The sequence below is a fragment of the Miniopterus natalensis genome, chromosome 18 (genome assembly GCF_054644295.1).
Source record: "Miniopterus natalensis isolate mMinNat1 chromosome 18, mMinNat1.hap1, whole genome shotgun sequence".
Classification (NCBI taxonomy): Eukaryota; Metazoa; Chordata; class Mammalia; order Chiroptera; family Miniopteridae; genus Miniopterus; species Miniopterus natalensis.
In genome coordinates this window covers 36,048,883-36,069,316 of record NC_142098.1, presented here as the reverse complement: position 1 = coordinate 36,069,316, position 20,434 = coordinate 36,048,883, and the positions used below count along the sequence as shown (strand labels likewise).

The 20,434-nt window shown below is 51.3% G+C and overlaps 1 protein-coding gene across 1 annotated transcript; it reads left to right on the top strand.

Moving 5' to 3' along the window:
• The first annotated feature begins 2,949 nt into the window (after window positions 1–2,949).
• On the top strand, window positions 2,950–14,834 carry PLAUR (plasminogen activator, urokinase receptor). Its single transcript, XM_016219485.2, has 7 exons — window positions 2,950–3,004; window positions 4,706–4,816; window positions 5,909–6,052; window positions 11,316–11,471; window positions 12,033–12,167; window positions 13,322–13,468; window positions 14,286–14,834. Exons 1-7 carry the CDS (start codon window positions 2,950–2,952, stop codon window positions 14,537–14,539), a joined length of 1,002 nt encoding a protein of 333 aa, XP_016074971.2. The 3' UTR covers window positions 14,540–14,834.
• Window positions 14,835–20,434: the final 5,600 nt, after the last annotated feature.

Here is a 20,434-nt window from a genome sequence, read left to right as displayed (position 1 = left end):
GGATTATGCACGGCCAGGCCACCTGCCTGCCCCCTCCCCTAACTCGTCACTGGACCTCTAGAGTGTGTGTCACTCAAGGGAGAGACTGAGGGAACGAGTAAGAGAGAGAGAAAAACAGAAAGAGACAGAGAGAGAGAGACAGGCATAGAGAGAGGCTAAAAACAGACAGAGAGACAGAAAGAGAGAAAACAGATGCAGACACACAGAGGGGTACAGAGAAAGAGTGACAGAGTCAGAGAGGGACAGATATGGAGAGAAACAGACAGACAAAGAATGAAACAGAATCCTGTCCAGTTTGGCTCAGTGGTTAGAGCATCAGCCCTTGAACCGAAGGGTCTCGGGTTCGATTCCCGGCCAAGAGCATGTACCCAGGTTGCAGGTTCTATACCCAGCCCTGGTGGGGGCAACCGATCCATGTGTCTCTCTCACATCAATGTCTCTTTCTCTCTTTTTCTTAAAATTGATTGAAAAATTGGAGAGAAAGAATGAAACAGAGGTAGCAAGAGAGAGACAGAGAGACACAGAAGAAGAGAAACAGATAGAGAGTGGGGGAGACCAGGGCAGTCTGAGGAAGGGATGGGTGGGGTCCAAGATAATTCCTCTATTCTTCAAATAAAAGAGGAAATTGCATCAGAGTGCTGATGTCATCCACCCAGGAAGTGGTAGTTCCAGATCACACAGCTTCGTGTGACACCCAAACCTAAGCTTTTCTTTCACTGAGAGATGCCTTCGCCTCCCCAGACCCATGTCTCAGCTGGGAAAAGCAAGGATCAGTGTAGTGAAGCCATCTGCCCATGGTCACGCAGGAGCAAATGGCTGAGCCGGATCTTAAGCCCTCCTGGACCAACACCCCAACTTTCTATTTCCCCATCTCATGCACAGCACTATCTCATTCAGTTTTCAGGCAAACCCCAAGAGGGGCCCCATATTCCACACGAGGAAACTGAGGCTCAGAAAGGAGGCTGTCCGTTGGCTCACGGTGTCTCAGCTAGGGAGTGGTCAGCATGACAACCGCTGAACTCAGACTCATGACGCGTTTCCCCCTCCTTTCCACCCCATAGACCAGAAACTAGGGCCAGAGACTGGAGTTAGGTGCAACGATACTAATGACAGTTAGTTTCTTACTGAGCACCTACTATGTACCAGGTACTGTGGCAAGCCCCTTGGGTGCATTCTTTTATGTCCTTAGCACACCAGCCCCGAGAGGGAGGTGCTTGTTATCTCTCCTTTCCAGATAAGGAGCTTGAGGCACAGGGAGGTTAAGTAACCCGCCCAAGGCCACACAGCTAGTGAGAATGTAGCTGGAATTTGAACCCTCACAGTCTGGTGCCAGCCCCCACACTCTTAGTCATTAGGACATACTAATGACTGCCTCTTAAGAGAGGTTTCTTTGGGACTTTTCTACCTCATCTTTAAATCACTAGCTTAAGTCTTCAATAAATAAGAATAACAATAGTTTCATCATTAATATAGTGGTGGAGGTAGCTACTACTTACTCGTAGCCTGTTACTCTCTCCCTTCCCAGTTCCGTTCCAGCCACACTGGCCTCTCTGCTGCTCCTAGGTCATCAGACAGGCTCCCACCTCAGGGCCTTTACACTGGCTATTTCCTCTCCCTGGAACTCTTCTCAAACCAATTGCCTGGCTTCTTCCCTCACACAGTCAGTCTCTGCTCAAATGCCGGGTGCTCAGGGAGGCCCTCCTGGATCATCCCACTTAAACTGACCACGCCTCACTCGTGCACTTTCTTCAACCTGGTTTCTTTTTCTCCTTTTTGTTTATTACCGCCAGGCAGCCATAGATTAGGTAACAGGTATCTACTCCCTGAGGTCACAAGGGCAGGGACTTTGCTTTCTGCTGTGACTCAGTCCTAGACCAGTGCCTGGCATTTAGTAAACATTGAAAGAACTTGTAGAGCCCTCTATAGGGGCCAGCAACTGTTCAAAGATCTTACCTGAATTAAATTGCTCTGATTGGTTAGAAGCAGCCTAAAACGGAGAGACTATTTTATGTTTTGCATTTTATTTTACTTTAAAAAAAAAAAAAAAGTATTGCCCTGGCCAGGTAGCTCATTTGGTTAGATCCTCATCCTGATATGCCAAGGTTGTGGGTTCAATCCCCGGTCAGGGCACATACACGAATCAATCAATGATGCATCAATAAGTGGAACAACAAATCGATGTTTCTCTCTCCCTTCCTCTCTCTCTAAAAATCAATAAATTAAAAAAATTATTATGAATCTTTACAAACACACAGAAAAGGAGACAGAATGACATATAAGTTACCTTAATCTAATTGATACAAATATTTTCTTTTTTCCTAAGTTAAAGTAGATGACGACATCAATGACATTAACCTCTAAATATTTCAGTGAGCTGTAAAAATGAACAACAATCTTCCCACATAACCACAAAACCATTGTCATAACAGCACTATGTACTTTTGGACTGAAGGGTTTTAAATTAGAGACATATTATTTCAAGCCCAAATATTTCAACATCCATCTCTAAATGATAAAGACATTCTCCCATGAAAAGACCCCCAATACCATCGTCCCTCCTAACGAGACTAACAAAACCCCAATATTATCTATTAATCAGCCACGGATTTCCCACCAGGACAAGTTTTAATCTGAGGGGTGAGGTCCCTTGCCCAAGATCCCAGAGCAGGGAGAGGGGGATGGAACGTGCGCGCCGGCGGCCGCGGACCGAGCTGTGGCCTTGGCCGCTGGAGTCCGAGCAGAGCCAGCCCCCTGCGCCGCCGGCCACGCCCTGGCAAGAGGGCTTGGCAGGGGGTGACCCGGGGGAGGTGGCGGAGCGCCCACGCATCTCTAGCTGACTCGCGCTTTTGCAAAACGTCTGGGAGGAGCCCCCGGGACCACAAAACTGTCTCCCTCCCGGGGCCAGGCTCAGAGGTGCAGGGAAGCCGCGCACAGGAGCCGCTGCCTGCCATGGGCGCCCCGGGGCTGCTGCCGCTGCTGCTGCTGGTTCAAGCCTGCGTTCCAGGTAGTGGCTGCGTCCCCGCTCCTGCTCGGGGGACGGGGGACGGGGGACGGGGTCCGAGGGCGGGGAAGGGAGGGGACGCGAGAGGGGGCACTCGGGGTCTGGCGAGTTGGAGGGGGAGAGGGGAGCTCAGTGCCCCAGCCCCTCCACTCAGACACGGTAACAGCCCTGCTCTCTGCAGCCCCACATGGCGCGGCACCTAGCACACAGTGGGTATTCAGGAAATACTAGTTGAGCGAAGGCATTTTACCGCTGCCGCCGTTTAGTGAGTGCGCTCTTGGTCCCAGGACCTCTTCTGAGCTCCTTACTGGCAGTTTAGAATTGGGAGGGCAGGGCTATCTTTTTAACCCCGTTTTACACAGAAGGGAACTGAGGCACAGAGAGGTTCAGTAACTGGTCCGAAGTCACAGCTCTTGAATACGTGGGACTCACCCCCGCAGGGGCGTCCCATTGCTCCCTCCACTCGGTCAGCCACCCCCTCGGTCCCATTGCTCCCTCCACTCGGTCAGCCACCCCCTCGGTCCCATTGCTCCCTCCACTCGGTCAGCCACCCCCTCGGTCCCATTGCTCCCTCCACTCGGTCAGCCACCCCACTCCACCCCCAGCACGGGGAGGACGGCGCATTTTACACAAGGTCCGAAGAGAAGCATGGGCTGGAGACCCAGGGCTTGTCTCTCGAGGACCCCGTCACCTGCTTTCCCCGGAAAATGTAGGGAAATTGTTGACAAAACTAAAGGAAACAGAAGGAACTGAGTCAGGGCGGGATGGGAAGGGGTGGTTTGCAGTGAAAGAGTATTTCGGCAATGAATAAACCGGAAAGCGCTCCCAGCCGTTAGACACCAAGAATGAGTAATGATTTTGGAGGACTCCGAATTTGGGGGCCGCGGGCAGGGACACCCCCCCCCCCCGGGGAGGCCTGGAGGGCGGGGAATAGGCCAGGGAGCCGAGCTAGTCTGTGGCTTTATAACCTCAGGGAGGGGAGAGAACCTGGGGAAGAGCCAGTGGGCGGGGAGAGAACCTGGGGAAGAGCCAGTGGGCGGGGAGAGAACCTCGGGAGCCAATGGGCGAGCAGAGAACCGCCCGGTGGCTGCGGAGCGCGCTGCTGGGTGGTTGCGGTTAGAATCGGAGGGCTGATGGGCGGGGTTAGGACACAGTAGGCGACTGACCCGCGGGCGAGAACTTTGGCGCCCGGCTTTGGAGCGAGCAGAGCCTGGGGAAGTTAGGGGGCGGGGGGTATAGTCAGGAAAGGGCAGGGGGACAGGGGTAGGACGTGAAGCTCCGCCGGAGTCGAGTGAGGATGGAACGCCCCCAGGAGAGCGGGCGGCCTAGACCGAGGGTCGGCGGGATGGGGTGCAGAGCATGACGGTCCGGATGGGCAGAGAGGGTGGAGATGGGACTTTGAGGACCGGACCTGCACGCGGGCAGATTTCAAGGGGAATGAGCGAGGGCAGGACTTTAGGGCAGGACCTGTGGGCGGGGATAGACTCTTCGGAAAGGCGAGAGTTGCTGGAGCGAGAGATAAGCTGGAGGTGCCGCTGGCCTGAACCCAGCGTACGAGCCCCGGGGCTGGCAGCACGTGGGGCATGAACCTGTGCACAGGGCTTGGAGACTTGGTCCTGGTACTGGGACATCATGGGGCCGGAGGAGGGATCCTGGCGCTGAGCTATAATAAACTCTCCTCTTGTCTCCTCCCTCTCCCCCCAGCCACCTGGGGCCTGCGGTGCATGCGGTGTGACAGGGCCGGGAATTGCCAGGTGGAAGAGTGTGCCCCGGGCCAGGACCTCTGCAGGACCACGGTCCTGCGGGTTTGGGAAGGTGAGCCCCACCCCCCAACTCCAGCGCCACGGGGAATGCGAGTGACCAAGAAACCTTGTCTCACCAGCTGTCAGGGAAATGCAAACAAAAGGACAAGGAGACCCTGTTTCACGCCCACCAGACTGACAGGCACTTAAGAATCTGACAGTGCTGGGGCCATGAGGATGTGGAGTGCAGACGGTGCTTTTAGGAAGTCAAATGGTGCCCCCCCCCCCCGAAACATTTGGCAAATTCTAGTGCAGGCAAAGATGAGAGTGCCCCACGGTCAGCATTTCAGCTCCTAGGAATATAGAAACACCAGAGAACCTTGGCCGCCTGTGCCCAGGGGCACACATACAACAAGGTTCTTAGCAGCGATGTCTGTGATTCGGAGAATTGGAAACACCCTAAAGTCACTCAGCAGCAGAGGAAAACATGGGGTAATCACATAGTGAAACACTATGCAGCAGTTTAAGCGTGGATTTACATGGATACATCTCAGAAACATAAAGTTGAAAGGAAAAAAGCATGTTGCAGAATACGATAGCGTTAAATATAAAGTATAAAATATGTAAAACAGCAGTGTATGTTGTTATTCATAGCAGGTGTGAGAATTACGTACACCAGTGGTTGGCTCTGGACAGGGCATAGGGGAATGTGATGGGGAGGGGTAAGCAGAAGGCTTTCACTGTATATTTTAACTTTAGTTTATTTTTAAAGTATCTGAAACAAATAAAGCAAGATGCTAATATTTTATAAAATTGGGTGCCAAATGCACAGTATTTATTGTATCACTTTCTTATACTTTTTGGGTAAGCTTTGTTTTCCTTTAAAATTTTCTATTTAGAGGCATCTCCCTTCTAAGATCACTAAGCTGGGAGGGAGAGGGAGATGGAGCTAGAAGGTCCCAGTGATAGTGTTGTTACTGAGAGAGAGTAGGCTCCCTGTGAGGGGTGGGGAGGGAGGATAACTCTAGAAAAGACAGAGTTGGACCCAAACAAGAGTAGAGGCCTGGGGATCAGCCACAGGAGTGGGTGACCTTAAGACCAGGAGTGTTAGAGGCTGATTGGGCCCAGGGGAGCCTCTGGGGTAACAAAGATACATTCCTCACAGACAGTGAAGAGCTGGAGGTGGTGGAGACAGGCTGTGCCCACCCAGAGAAGACCAATAGGACCATGAGCTATCGGATAGGCATGCAGATCATCACCCTGACAGAGTCCGTGTGTGGATTAGATTTGTGCAACCGGCCCAACACTGGTGAGTAGGACAGCCCTTACCGTGCCTGACCCCAAACTACCTCCAACTCAACCCCAACTCCATGCCTTACCCCAGGACTAACCCCAACTCGACCTCACCTCCAATCTCATCCCCAAAGTCACTTTACCCTTAACACCCTCCAACTCCAACTCATCCTTGTTCCAAACACACCTCTAACCCCATCCCTAAATCAACTCCATCTCATCTCAAACTGTCCCCAATCCCACCCACAAACTCAGCCCCATCCCTAACCCTATCCCATCCCATACGTGGTTGTTTTTATGGTTGTTAAGTGTAAGATGCAACACCTGCCCTTAAGAAGCTACACAATACACCTACTTGAGAGGTAGATGAGGGATCTCACCTGTGATTTGTCATCTAACCTTTTCCACAAGACAGGAGATGGTTCGGGCAATAGATACTAAGGGACCAGGATACAAAGACCAGAGATACCAGAGACTCAGAATTCTTAAAGGAAGTCAGAGAGGAGGGGATCACAGGCTGTAGTGGGCTCAGAAAGTTCCCTAGAATAGCTCGTCCTTGACTTGGGCAGTGGAAAAAGATGGGGAAAAACTTGTGTTGAGTTTTGTGGCTTCAGGCTCTGGTCAATTTAAGAAAAAGATTTAGAAAGAGTCCAATTCCTCAAATTCCCACAGGAGAGGAAGGATGGGGAAGGAATGGAGACGTCCAGGTAGAGATTCCTCTTTCTGGCCCGATGAGGAAGGAAGTTGGTTAAGGCCTGGCCAGGCACAATGCCAACGGGAAGGAGAGCCTGTGCTTACACTGTTCTCGTGTCGCTTCCCATCCAGCCTGACCTCAGACTTTTCTCTGTCGGTGGGATCTGAGTCAGATGCTCATTTTCAAGGAAGTGATGAGAGAGGCGACTCCAGCTTCCTCTCTCAGTTTGATGTGCTTAACAGATGGGTCTAAGTAATGCTTTTAATAAGAGATAGTATTAAAAATATTTAATAAGATCAGTCAGTGCAAAAGGCATTGATCAATTGGAAGAAGCCCTTGGGGACCCCCTGCTGGGTCTGGTGGTGCTTCTTTAGCTGATAGATTTGGGGGACATGAGGATTTTTAAAGAAAGAGCTGAGAGTGGTATGGGGTCCACCAGAGAGCTTGGAGCAGCAGCTGTCAATTCAGTAATTTAATAACTGACAAATCAGCCCCATTTCTAATGCCATCTTATCCTGCTTGTGGTGACTAGAATAGTTGGTTAAACCACATCCTTGCTCATTTCTAATGCCATCTTACCCTGCTTGTGGTGACTAGAATAGCTGGTTAAACCACATCTTTTATGTAAGTGACACTGGGACACAGCTGTGACCCAGACAGCCTTAGGCCCTGCTCCTATGGAGTTCACAGTCCCGTGGAGGGGGAAGAGTGTGACAGACCCATCACCAGACAGTGACTTCCCAGAGTAATCAGAGGTGGGATGGGGGAAGCACAGGCAGAGAGGTCAAAACCATAATAGGGGAAGCAGAGACCAGAGAGGTCAGAGCTGTCATGGGGAAGCACAGCCCAGAACTGTCAGGGCTGAGGTGGGGGAAACAGAGTGATCAGTGTCATCAGGGCTGGGGTGAGTGCAGAGTAGGGGCTGTGGGACCCTCAAGGAGATAATCAACTCAGGTCAGGGAAGATTTCTGACAGGAAGCAGCAGCTAAGCTGGATCTTGATGGATGAGTAGGAGTCAGACTGCTAAAAAGACAGTGGAAAGGGTTTTCCAGGCAAAGGGAGCAACAGATGCAAAGGCCCAGAGGTGGATGGAAGTAGTATGGCTGGAGGAAAGGGGACAGTGGGGTGAGAGGAGCTGGTGAAAGTGGCAGGGTCACAGTACACAGGGCCTTCTAGGCTGTGGTGAGGAATATAGGCTTCATCCCGCGAATGGTGGGAGGTCATGACGGAGGGATGTGGGGACGGAGGGAAGTGGTGATGGAGGGAAGACAGGGAAGGAGAGAGCAACCTGGAGGTCGGTGAGGTTGTCCAGGTGAAGGTGCAGGTGGCTGCGTTAGAGCGTCAGCCTGCAGATGGAGCGGAGTGGATGGATTTCGGGGCTATTTACCAGTGGGTGAGCAAGATCTAGTGATCTGTTAGACATGGCAGGGGTTTTGTAGCTCTGGTCACGATGGAGTCCATTGTTTAACCCCCTGCCAATGACAGCTGTGAAAACTGAATGGATTATAAACAGTTATTTGAAGTCACTCGAGGGCAGCAGACGAAGAGAAAAAGTTGAAGTGCTACAATCTTTGAACTAGGGAAGCACAGAAGTTGAGTTCTGCAGACAAGCTGGGCTTTTCCTCGAGTACACTTTCCAAGTTGCTACTGTGGAGAAGTAGAAATGAAACAGAAAAAGATCTTCGCTAGACCAAGAAGACAGAGGTGGAGTCTGGGGCTGTCAGAGTGTCTAGAAAATGACAGACAAAAGCCAGAGAAGGGAGTCCCCAAATCTACAAATGACTTCTTTGGTCACTGGCAAGCTATACATGCATAAGGTGAGACTCCAAGAAACTCGGCAGAAAATAGTATCTGGGAAGCTAGAGAACTGAGCAGGATTCCAGCAGGCATAGGATGCTGGGGAGACCCAAGCTGCCAAGTTGGCAAGAGAGGCCTTGGTAACCATCTCAGGCTTTTCTCTGAGACCACGCCCTGGGAATAGGGGCAAAACTGAAACGGACCAGCCCGAAAAATGCCTGCTTCCAATCTGCAGCAGGAGGAAAACCTGACCCTCTTTGGAAGAAGACACATCATTTGGAGCCTTTACAAATTTTCCTCTATAATGCCTGGCATCTAATCAAAGCTTACAAGATAGCCTGAAGAAAATAAAAGGGGCCAATTGATCGGAAACCAAGAGGAAAATCTCACAATAGAAACAGACTCATAATGATTCAGATATTGGAGTTAAACAGGGAACTTTACAGTAGCCATGATCAATATATTTTAAAAAATAAAGGAAAGGGTAAGTTTTAGCAGAAACCTGGAATCCATTTTTTGAAGAGTCAAACAGGAAATATAGAACAGTGACTGAAATTAAGAACTCGATAGATGTGCTTAATAGGGATTAGAAATAGCAGAGCAAAAGGATTGAAGAACCAGAAGACAGGGCAGTAGAGTATCGAGACTGATACCTCGCTGTGGAGAGTCAAGGAGTCTGCCAGGTTTCTGCCCTGGAGGACTGGATGGGGCGACCTCAGAGATGTGGAGTTCAGGAGAAGGAGCCTGCCTGGGGAGAAGATGGAGAGTTTCATTTGGGGCATGTAGACTCGGGTGTTTGAGGGATACCAGGGGGCCTCCAGGAGGCATTTGGGTATATAGGTGTGGAGCTCAGAGAGAAGTCTTGCCTGGAGAGAGACTTATGAGATCCCAGCAGGTAGGCAGAAATGAAGCCATGTCCATGGGCAACATTCCCATGGGAGAGAATGTGCACCACGAGAAATGGAAAGGGCCGAAGACAGAGCCCCGAGGATCACACACATTTAGAAGAGCGATGTAAGCAGAGTCTCCAAAGGGGACCCATGGCTGGTATGAGATTGCTGTTTAACAATGGTGGCAATTCATATTTTCATTTTCATGCAGTTTTATGTGAGAAGACATGGGATGGTGGCCTTTTAGTTATCTATCTCTCAGGTTCGGGGAGATTTGATGTCATTGATTTGCCTAATCGCAGCTGCTGGCTCGCCAGCAGAGAGCCTTGGCTGAGACAGCCTTCTCATTTCTCTGAGACTTGGCCCCAACTCAACTTGGATATCTGGGGTCAGGAAGAGCGGGCATGTCAGGCTTGGGGATGGTGTGAGCTGAGGCCTGGGCAGAGGAATGACTGGTGAATCCAGGGAAAGTAACTCCTTCACTTGGCCTAACCTATAAGGTCCATGTGAAAAGCAAAGTTACCACAGATCAGTCAAGTGAAGCATTGATCCCTGACGCACTTGGGCAGTGTATTAATTATCTATTGCTGCATTACAGATGCCCAAAAAATTAAAACAAAAATAGGCACACATTATTTCATAAAGTTTCTGAAGGCCAAGAATCTAGGAGTGGCTTGTTGAGATGGTTCTGGATCTTTCATGTGGCTGTAGTCAAGATGACAGCTGAACTGCAGGCATCTGAAGGCTTCCAAGGTAGCTTCACTTGCTTGGATGATCCACTCCCTTGGCTTTGGCAAGGGTGTCAGTTCCTGCCATGTAGACCTTGCCATGGGGCTGCTTGAGTGTCCTTACAACATGGCAGCTGGCTTCCCCCAGAACAAGTGATCCGAGAGAGAGCTGGGAAAAAGTTGCAGTGTAGCGCTGAAATCACACACCATCATTCCCACTGTATCCTTTTGGTTGCACAGGTCAGCCCTGTTCTTTATGGGAAAGGACTACAGAGGGGCATAAATGCCAGGAAGCAGGGGTCACTGGGGGCTGTGTTGGAGACTGGCTACCACAAGGAACAATAAAAGGGTTTTAAGTAATTGTTCATTCACTCATTCATTCATTCAATAAATATTTATTCAATATCTTCTCTGGCCCAGGCCTTCTGCTGGGTGGTGTTGGGACACAGTAGTGACGAAGACAGCCTTGGCCCTACCCTCCTGGGGTTCAGAGTTCACTGAGGGAAACAAGCCTGTCACTAGACAGGGATGACCCAGAGCTAGCAGGGCTTGGGTTGGGGAGCCCAGAGAGGCACCTGATCCAGCCTAAACGGTCAGGGAGGGCTCCTTGAGGGAGGTGAAATTAGAGAAGATGATGCCTGAAGAATAGGTAGGAGATAGGGAAAGTAGGGAGCAAGAGAACAGCAGATGCAAAGGCTAGATGTGTCGGCATGTATATTTGGGGACTGTGGGAAGTTGTGTGGAGTAGAGTCTGAGGGATTAGTGGAGGGAGATGAGGCAGGACAGGTAGCCAGGACCCAGTTTTTGATGGGCCTTGAATGCCACACAGAGAATCATGGATTTTATGCTGAGGGCACTGGGGAGCCATGGAAGAGTTTTGAGCAGAGGAGAGACAGGGTCAGAGTTGAGTATTAGAAACATTCTTTCAGGGCCATGAGGGGATGCACTGGGGCTGGGGCGGGAGTGGTGACAATGGAAACCATGAGGCCAAGGAGGATGCTGATACTAAAGGAGGTCTGAGCTGGATCTGGTTATGGGACTAGAAAGAGGGAATGGATTCTAGAAAGATTCACAATGGCCAGGGTTTGGTGACTGGCTGAAGAGTGGGATAAGGAGCTGGATCTCCAGGACTCTCCCTACAGACTCACCCTCCTGCCCCTCCCCAATCAGGCCGGGTTCCCACCTTTCCCCGAAGAAGCCGGTACCTCGAGTGTGTTTCCTGCGCCTCTTCGGACCTGAGCTGTGAGAGGGGATGGGACAACAGCCTCCAATGCCGCAGCCCTGAGGAACAGTGCCTGGAGGTGGTGACCCACCGGAGCCTGGAAGGTGAGCCCTAACCCGCCAGCAACTCCTCCTCCCTGCTTTGCTCCTTCCGGAGGCTGCACTTAAATTCCCAAAATAAGTGATAAGCAGGTAGAAAATCAGTTCTGTCACAAAAAGTCCAGTGATAGGAAGTTCAGGGCCACAAGGACAGTTCCACAGTCACCAGGAACCCAGATGCTTTCTCATTTCTTACATATTGCTTCCATTCTTAAGCTTGCCTCATAGTCCAAGATAGCTGCCAGAGTTCCATGCCTCATGTCCAAGTTCCAGGAAGAAGGAAGGTGAAAAGAAGGGGGAAAATAAAGATACCTCTCCTTTTGTAAAGGTTTTTCTTTCTGGAAGTCCCATAAACCTTTCTATTTATATCACTTTGGCCAGAACTTAGCCACATGACTATAGATCCCAAGGCTGGAAAATGTGTCTTTGGCTAGATACATGGCTGCCCCACAGAAAATGAGGCTCCTATCGTGAAGGGTGGAGCAGAGAACGAACAGATGGCTGCTGCGGTGGGCAAATCCAGTCTCAGCCCTCCGACAATCTCACGTCTCTCCTCTGCCTCCACAGACAGCCCAGAAGATGAGCGCTACTCCCGAGGCTGTGGCAACCTTCCCGGCTGCCCGGGCCCCACCGGCTTTCACAACAACCACACTTTCCACTTCCTGCGGTGCTGCAACACCACCAAATGCAACCGGGGCCCAGGTAAGGGGCAGGGGACCCAGTGTGAGGCCTGGGACGGGGCAGGGAGGTGCACTCAGGGACATCGCTGCTCTCTTGCAGGCAAACCCCTTCTCTCTGGGTCTCCTTTTCTTCCTCGGAAAGATGGGTATAGCAAGTCCTTCAAAGAAGGATTTTGTGGGAATTCAGTGAGTCCCTCAGGCCTCACCAAGACCCACGTTTGATGCCTCCTGCATCCTCTTGAACCCTTCCACTGCCCCCCACCCTGGTTTAAGCCACCAGACCTCTTGCTTAGATGGTTGCAATAGCCTCTTCTCCGGTCCCCCTGACACCCTACAGCCAGTGTTCAACACAGCAGCAAGAGAGATTATTTTTAAATGTAAGTGAGGTCTTGTTGCTCTCCTTCCTCAAGCACTTTCATGACTTCCCCTTGCTCTTAGAATAAAATCCAAAGGCCACACTATGCCCTGTGTAACTTGTCACCCACCTGCCTCATGGCCTTTATTTAGTTCTGCAGCTGCCAAATGCTGCCCTGCCTCGCGGCCTTTGCACATGCAGCACCCTCCACCAGGGACGTCTCCCTGGAGAGTTCTCCTGGCTGGCTATTTCTCACCCAGGTCTCGGCTTTAAAGTATCATCCTCAGGGAAACGTTCGCTGCCCCTCCCCTTCAATACAATCTAGATCCGTTGTGTCACTCTGTGCCTAAGAAACAGCACTATCCCACAGAACTTTCCGCAGTGATAGAGGTGTTCTATATCTTTACTGTGCAGTCTGGTCACCCTTACCACAAATGGCTATGGAGCACTTGACATGTGAACTGAATTTTGAATTTTATTTCATTGTTATTAATTTCAGCGTAGATGCAACCACTTGTGGCTAATGATCACTATATGGGACAGTGTTGCTCTAAATTGTAGGTTCTGTCAGGGTAGGGACTGTCTGATCTTACCCAGCTGCTTACCCAGTGCCTGGTCAAACAGGGGCTCTTGGGGACCCCAGAGCTGGCATTTCTCCCACAGGCCCCAGAGAACCCCCAAAGAGAGTGTCACTCCGATGTCGACCACAAGGGGGCTCCATACCATCTCAGGCAGAGAGCTGGGAGTTGGTGTAAGGAAGGGCGCCTCTCCCTGCACCCCCACCCTGTCCTAATTTCCTTGGTCTCTTGTCTTCTCCCAAGTCCTGGAGCTTCAAAACTTGCCACTGAATGGCCTTCAGTGTTACAGCTGTCAGGGGAACAGCACCCATGGATGTTCCTCCGAGGAGACCTCCCTCACTGCCTGCCGGGGCCCCATGAATCAATGTCTGGAAGCCACAGGCACCGATGGTGAGGCTGTGGGGGAGACTGGGAGGGATATTTAATGGGGGGGGGTCTGCAAGAGGTCGACTTCCAGTTTAGCTGGACTTAACTGAGGTGGATCTTCCTATGGGGCTCCCTTCAGCAGGGTGCAGATTGTAGTAAGGAATTAGGACTTGCCCATTAGGAAATGGATCCTTCGGCCTTAGAAATGTGGACTTTTTCGGGATGGGACCTCCTACAGACACCCGGGACTCCCATCCTGTGACATCCTGGAAAGTCTCTGTTCCAGTAGTTAAACTTTTTGGTCTCAAGATTCCTTTACATTCTTAAAAATCATTGTTTATGTCAGTTATATCTATAAGATATTGACTGTATTAGGAATTAAAACTGAGACATTTTTATAAGATCTATTTATTAATTTATTTTAAAATCACAATTACAAACTCATTACATGTGAACATATTTTTATGGGGGGGAAAAGAGACATTTTTGAACACAAAAAAAATTTAATGAAAAGACTGGCATTATTCTACACTTTTGCAAGTCTCTTTACTGTCTGCCTTAATAGAAGACAGCTGGATCCTCATATCTGCTCCTGCATTCAGTCTGTTGCAAGATCACATGTCCTGTTGGTTCTGGAAGCCCCATTGTACACTCATGAGAATGAAAATGCCAAATGATGTTTTGGCATTATTATGAGAATAATTTTGACTTCACAGATCCCCTGCACCACACTTAGAACTTCTGCATTTTCCAGGTGGCATCCTCCATAGGGTGGTTTGTCACCCAGTGAGAAGCTCAGGCCCGAGAGCAGGGAGTCTGACACAGTTTTCTCTCTCCTCAGGGCTCAGGGCCCCACCCTACATAGTAAGAGGCTGTGCAGCGCCCTCATGGTGCCAAGGCCTCCATGTGGCTGAAGCCTTCAGGTTGACCCATCTCAACGTCTCATGCTGTACTGGAAATGGCTGTAATCACCCAACCAAGGATGCCCAGTCCCGCAGAGGGGGCGCCCCCCGGCCAGGCCCTGCCTACCTCAGCCTCGCCATCACCCTACTTGTGACTGCAAGACTATGGGGAGGCCCTCTTCTCTGTACCTGAACTACACTCTCCCTGCCCTGGCTGGATCCAGGGGACCCCTTTGCCCTTCCCACAGCTCCCAGGCCTGCAGACTTGCTGTGTGACTTCAGGCCAGTGTGCTGTTTCCTCTGGGCCTCAGTTTTCCCAGCTGTGAAACTGTCTGTCTCGCAGAATTATGAGAACCAGAGGAGAAAAGCTGGAGAAAGGCTGCAGGTCAGCGGAAGAGTTCTTGTTATTACTAATATTGTTGCCGCTATTGTTATTTTAATTAATATTTGTTTTATTTAATATTTTATACTTACATAAAGATATTCATACCAATGAACAGAGTCAGATCTGCCTTTCTTCATAGCATCTATCTTTCAAAGGATGCATGGGGCACCCTTCCTGAGGCTACTGGAATTAGGGGTCACATGATAGGGCCAGGCGGTCAAGGCCTCCGCCTTGGGAGCAGTCCAGTGTGAGCTCCCACCCTAAACCACCTCCACATCTATTTCTGAGCTCCAAATGCAACCTTCTAACTCACCCATCTGAGCACTAACCTTCCAGCCTCTTCTCCCAAACTCCAAAGGCCAAGACTAGTTTGATGTTCTACGGAGACATGTCCACATTTCCACGGGCTCTGAGACAGGAGGTGTCTGGGAGACAACCTGCCCGCCGAACTCCCGTGATGCACTGCAGTGAGGAACAAGGACAGGACTACATTTCCCCTGGTGCTCTAGGGCCAGGAGGTAAAGGCGGGGCTCCATTTCCTAGGATACCCTCTGACTCACTGACAAACCAACTACCATTTCAGTGGCGCTCTTGGAGCACACTATGGAATTGTTCACATTTTCTGTGGTTCTCTGAGGCAAACCCATAGAGACAAAAAAAATTACATGGGGCCCTATGGAAAATGAATAAAAAAAGTAAACCATCTTCCATGGTCTTTGGGGCTAGGTGAGCAGGGTTTCCTTTTAGGGACTCCTCAAAACAATGTCACCAGCTATCACTGTGGTGGCTAAAGAGATGGGGGCTCTCTCTACCTCTTGAACACAAGTGGCCCTGTGACTGCTCTGACTGGTAGGATGTGGTGGAAGGTATGCCACGCATGGCCCAGGCCCGGGCTTTCGGGATCCATCCAGTTCTGGGAAGCCAGCTGCCATGTGAAAGTCCCCTGCACGGAGACTGCTGTGCCGTGAGGACGCGCAGGCTGCTCATGCATGGATGCCATATGGAGAGAGAGCCGCAGCTGCTCCAGCCCTCGGCCCAGGCACCACACACGGGGGCGAAGGAGCTACCTTGGAGATGGCAGCCCCAGAAGATGTCATGTGCAAGAGGCGGAAACCCAGCTGCTTCCGTTTCCTAGGACTGCTATAATAAGGTCCTAGAAACTGGGTGGCTTCAAACAACAGAAATTTATTCTCGCAGAGTTCTGGATGCTAGAGGTCCAAAACTGAGGTGCTGGCAGAGCTGTGTTCCTTCTAAAGTCTCTAGGAAGAAGCCCCTTCCCAGCTTCTGGGTGCTGCCGGCAATCTGTGGTGTTCCTTGGTTTACAGCGACATCACTCCCACCTCTGCCTCTGTCGTCATGTGGCCTTCTTCTCTGAGAATGTGGCTGTGCATCTCTAAGTCTCTCTCTCCTTATAAGGACACCAGTTATGGATTTGGGGGCCCACCCTAATCCAGTATGACCTCATCTTAATCACATCTGCAAAGACCCTGTTTCCAAATAAGGTCACAGTCACAGATCCTGAGGGTTAGGACTACAATATATATTTCGAGGGGACACAATTCAACCCACAATGCCAGTTAATAGCCAGAAGAAAGGTTTCAGATATACGGTCTCGTGAGCCATCCCCTCCGTCTCCAGCTGTTCAAGGTGGCCCGTATTGGCCCCAGTCCATAGAGGAGCAGATACGCACTGCTCCTGCTGAGCCTTGCTGAAATTCCTGACCCACAGAGTCATAACATAAAAAGGTTGTGGTTGCCTGGCCAGCATGGCTCAGTGGTTGAGCATGGACCTAGGAACCAGGAGGCTGTCGGTTTGATTCCCTGTCAGGGCACATGCCGGGGTTTCAGGCTTGATCCCCAGCAGGGGGCATGCAGCCAAATGATGACTCATCATTGATGTTTCTATCTCCCTCTCCCTTCCTCTCTCTGAAATCAATAAAAAACATATTTTAAAAAACACAAACAGTTGTGGTTTTACAGCACTGGGTTTGGGTTATTTTGTTAAGCTGCAGTGGTCAACCAGAAAGGCCATTTGATTGCTCACCACTGTCTTCCCGGTACCTAGAATAGTGCCGGGGACATGGTGTCAAAGGAAGGAAGGTGGGAACAAAGAAAATAAAGGCTATATCTTCTGTGGTACCTTACCACAAAAATTGGGCATGGACTCCATCTCCCACGATGCCCCACAGCAGAGATGAGGCCAAGATGACATTTTCTGAGAGGCTCCATAATTAAAATTGAGGATAGTTTCACCTTTGCCATGATTCCCCAGAAACTGCAGGCTGGAATTATGTCCACCGTGGTGCCAAGATTGGAGGCTAGCACCACACTTCCCATGATGCCTTTCAGCAGGAACTGAGGCTAGGACTGACTGTCCCATGAGACCCAACACAGAGACTGGAGGCCCTATAGCAGACATCGAGGCTACGGATAAATCTCTCATAAGGTTCTACACCAGAGCTTGTAATCAGGGCCTCATCGTTACTGGCTCCCAAGATTTTGTTCAGGGATCTCGCTTGCAAGAAGTAAAATCTATTTCAGCTGACTTAAGCAAAAATGACAACATTATTAGAAGTTTAGAATCCAGGCAAGAGCTAGGTCTCCAGGTCTCACCAGGGACAGGAAACAGAATTGAAAAGCTGTGTGTGAAATTAAGGTTGTTTCCCTTTTGCAAAATCTCTCTCTCTCTTTCTGAATGTGTGGCTTCCCTCGTGGGCTTCCACTTTATTTTTCCGTCTCTCCACAGACTGCCTTCTTTTGCTTCACACATAGTAGCCAAAGGTGCCCTTGAAATGTCAAGTACCAAGAACAACCGGGGCCCGGTTCTAAGCTTTTAGCAGACAGACTCTGATGGGGTCCAGTTTGGGTCAGGGCTCTGCCTATGACCCCTTCTGCTACTACAGCCAGGGAATGCACATCGAAACCACTACATACAGTTGTTCAGTTGTAAACATGCACCCACTGCTCCTACAGTTCTCAGGGCATGCAGCTCCCTCAGCAAGAGCTAGGAAAACAAGCTCTGTGAGAGAGATCCTATCACATGGATGGGGGAGTGACTGGAAGAGAAAACTATCACTTAGAATGTTTTGATCTGCAAGCAGGGCTGCCTCCATGGGTTCTGCGTGAATCATAGACAATACGGTGGCCAGGGTTGTATGTAACAGGACACACAACTCAAAATGATTGAAATGACGGGGAAATTGATTATCTCAGATAATAAGAGATCATGAGTTAGGGCAGTTCCTGGGTTGACTACTAGTTCAATGTTTCCACTATGTCCAGACAAACCACCCAGGCTTGTCTGTCTCCTGGCCTTAAGATGGCTGCTGCAGCTCCAGACTTCACACCCGCATTCAGAGGCAATAACAAAGGGCCATCTCTACTTGGGTCTCTTTTTTAAAACAAAGAAAAATTATCCCAAAATGTACAGCCCGACTTGTCCTCACGTTGTATTTGCCTGACTTGTTACATACACCCATGTCTAGAGCAACCACTGGAAGGGGTCAAGGAACCACAGTATTTGGCAAACTATATTCAGACCCCACTCCTAGTGCCTCCCCCACATCATCTGGCTATTAAAGCAAGGTAGATACCTGGCCCAAATTAGGATTTTTTAGGGAGGAACAAAAGGAGAGGGAATGTATATTAGGGGACAAAACATCCAGTCTTCCTTCTGTATAAGAAAAACACACACAATTCTTCCCTACTGTGTCTTTCTCCTGTGTCACTTTTATTTTCACACTGCTACTATACAACACTTTTGTTCACCAATTGTGGGGGAGGAGGGGTTCTCCACACCAAGCTATTCTTTGCAACACCAGCTGGATGTCCTCAATTCTGACATCATCTACCTGGGGATAACATGAGACCCCACAGGTCAAGGGCCTAGTCCCACAAAACCACTCCCCACTTCAGACCCCAGCCATCAGGCAACATGAGGGGAGACATTAATCCTTAGGACAGAAAAGGACAGACCGTGTTGAAGCCAGCCATATCCAAGACTATTTTTATATGTGAAACGATTCTCTCTCCCTTGAGCCAGTTGGGTAGGATTGGCTGTCACCTACCTGAAAACCCTAATGCATAAAGTATCCTGGAGTAGGATGGGGACAGGACCACCACTCTCACGATGTCCTCAGGCAGAAGAAGTGATGGGATCCAAAGAGGAGACATGAGAACCAAAACACCTCACCGAGTGCCCTGCAGCTGGAGCAAGAGACATTGGTTAGAGCCGTGGGCAAGGAGACCTATAGGTTCTTGGGAGCAAAGACGACCATCAGCTCCCCCCCAGCCAAATCCAGGTTCGACACCTCTCTCCCACCTGTCCCAACACAGAGCCCCGGAAGGGTTAGAAATGATCCAGTCTGACCACCTCTCTCCTCAGTTTACAGAAGGGTAACCTGAGAATGGAAAAGGAAGGGAATCACTCAGAGCTGTGGTCCTGGGGATACAGAGGTTGAGGGGAGATTTGGTCCAAAAGACAGAAAAGATGCTTGGAGCTGGGCACTGAGGACAGAAAGGGTGTCTGGAGCTGAAGACCTCTGGTGGGCCTGATACAGAAGATCTTGGTAGTGATGGAGATAAGAGGGGGGATTTTCACAGTTGGCATTTCTCGACTTACTTAATTGTCAAAGGGCATGGGAGAGGTTGAGGTCTCCTGCCTTCCATGGGTTCTCACTCTTCTCGGGTGCAAAGGGTGATAATCCTGCACCAGGTCTACAAGGTCCCACAGAAGTGGGCTCGGGGAGACCCGCTCCCCAGGAAGGAGATGGGACCCAAGTCTGCAGGGGCGAGTCAGCACCAAAGATGGGAGGGAAGTAGGAAGGGCACCTAGAGAGACAGGGGCACAAAGAGAGACCGGGGCAGGAAGAGTAGCGAAGCGGGGTGGGGTGGCCTGGGAGGCATCCGCAGGGGCCTCTCCCTCGCTGAGACTCAGGGCTCGGGCTGCCTTCCCGCTGATTCACTTTCAGGGGGCCCCTCCCGGTAACGAAGCTGAAACAAGGGGAGGGTGGGAGCCGCGTCCAGCCCAGCCCTGGGAGGCCCTGGACCTGCCCAAACGCGAGGCTGCCGCCTTTCCTCTCGGGGCGGCCCAGCCACGGCGCGGCCCGCGACGCCCTCAGCTTCGCCCTCACCCACCTGTCCGCGGAACACCGCTCACACTCCCCTTTCCCACGAAACACGCTGCCCGTCCACGCTCGCACGCCGCCCTCCCGCAGCGCTCTGCCCTTTACACTCCCGCGCGCACCCAGGTGCCGCCCCTCGCCCCCCGAGCCCGCACAACGCCCGCCCCCCGCGCAGCCCTCCAAGCCCTCACACCGCACCCGTCACACGCGCACCCACCCTCCCACTGACACACGCACCCAAGGTCCTCACGCTGCGCACACCTTCGCACCCGCACTTCTTGGCTGAACACGCGCCTCGCGCAGCCCGTCCCGCTCGCCCGCCCCCGCCCGCATCCCCCCTCCGGGCGCCGCGCCGCCCACTCCGCCTCCGGGCCCGCGTCCTCTCCCGCGCGGGGTCTGTGGCCCGCGCGGGTCTCGGCGTCTCCGCCGCACCCCCGCCCGGCCCCGGCCCCGCCCCGCCCCGGCCCTGGAGCCCCGCCTCCGGGCGGTAGGGGGCGGGGCGCGGGGCGGGGCGGGGGCGGGGCGGGCGGCGCGGGCGGTGCAGGTGCCGGGCCGGGAGCGAGCGGCGGCGGCGGCGGCGG

What these genes read in the sequence shown, in the direction of transcription:
- PLAUR (XM_016219485.2), top strand. Translation starts at nt 2,950, where the DNA reads ATGGGCGCCCCGGGGCTGCTGCCGCTGCTGCTGCTGGTTCAAGCCTGC. An exon ending in CAAATGCAACCGGGGCCCAG is followed by an intron (nt 12,168 to 13,321) that starts GTAAGGGGCAGG and finishes TCTTCTCCCAAG; the next exon opens with TCCTGGAGCTTCAAAACTTG. An exon ending in GGAAGCCACAGGCACCGATG is followed by an intron (nt 13,469 to 14,285) that starts GTGAGGCTGTGG and finishes CTCTCTCCTCAG; the next exon opens with GGCTCAGGGCCCCACCCTAC.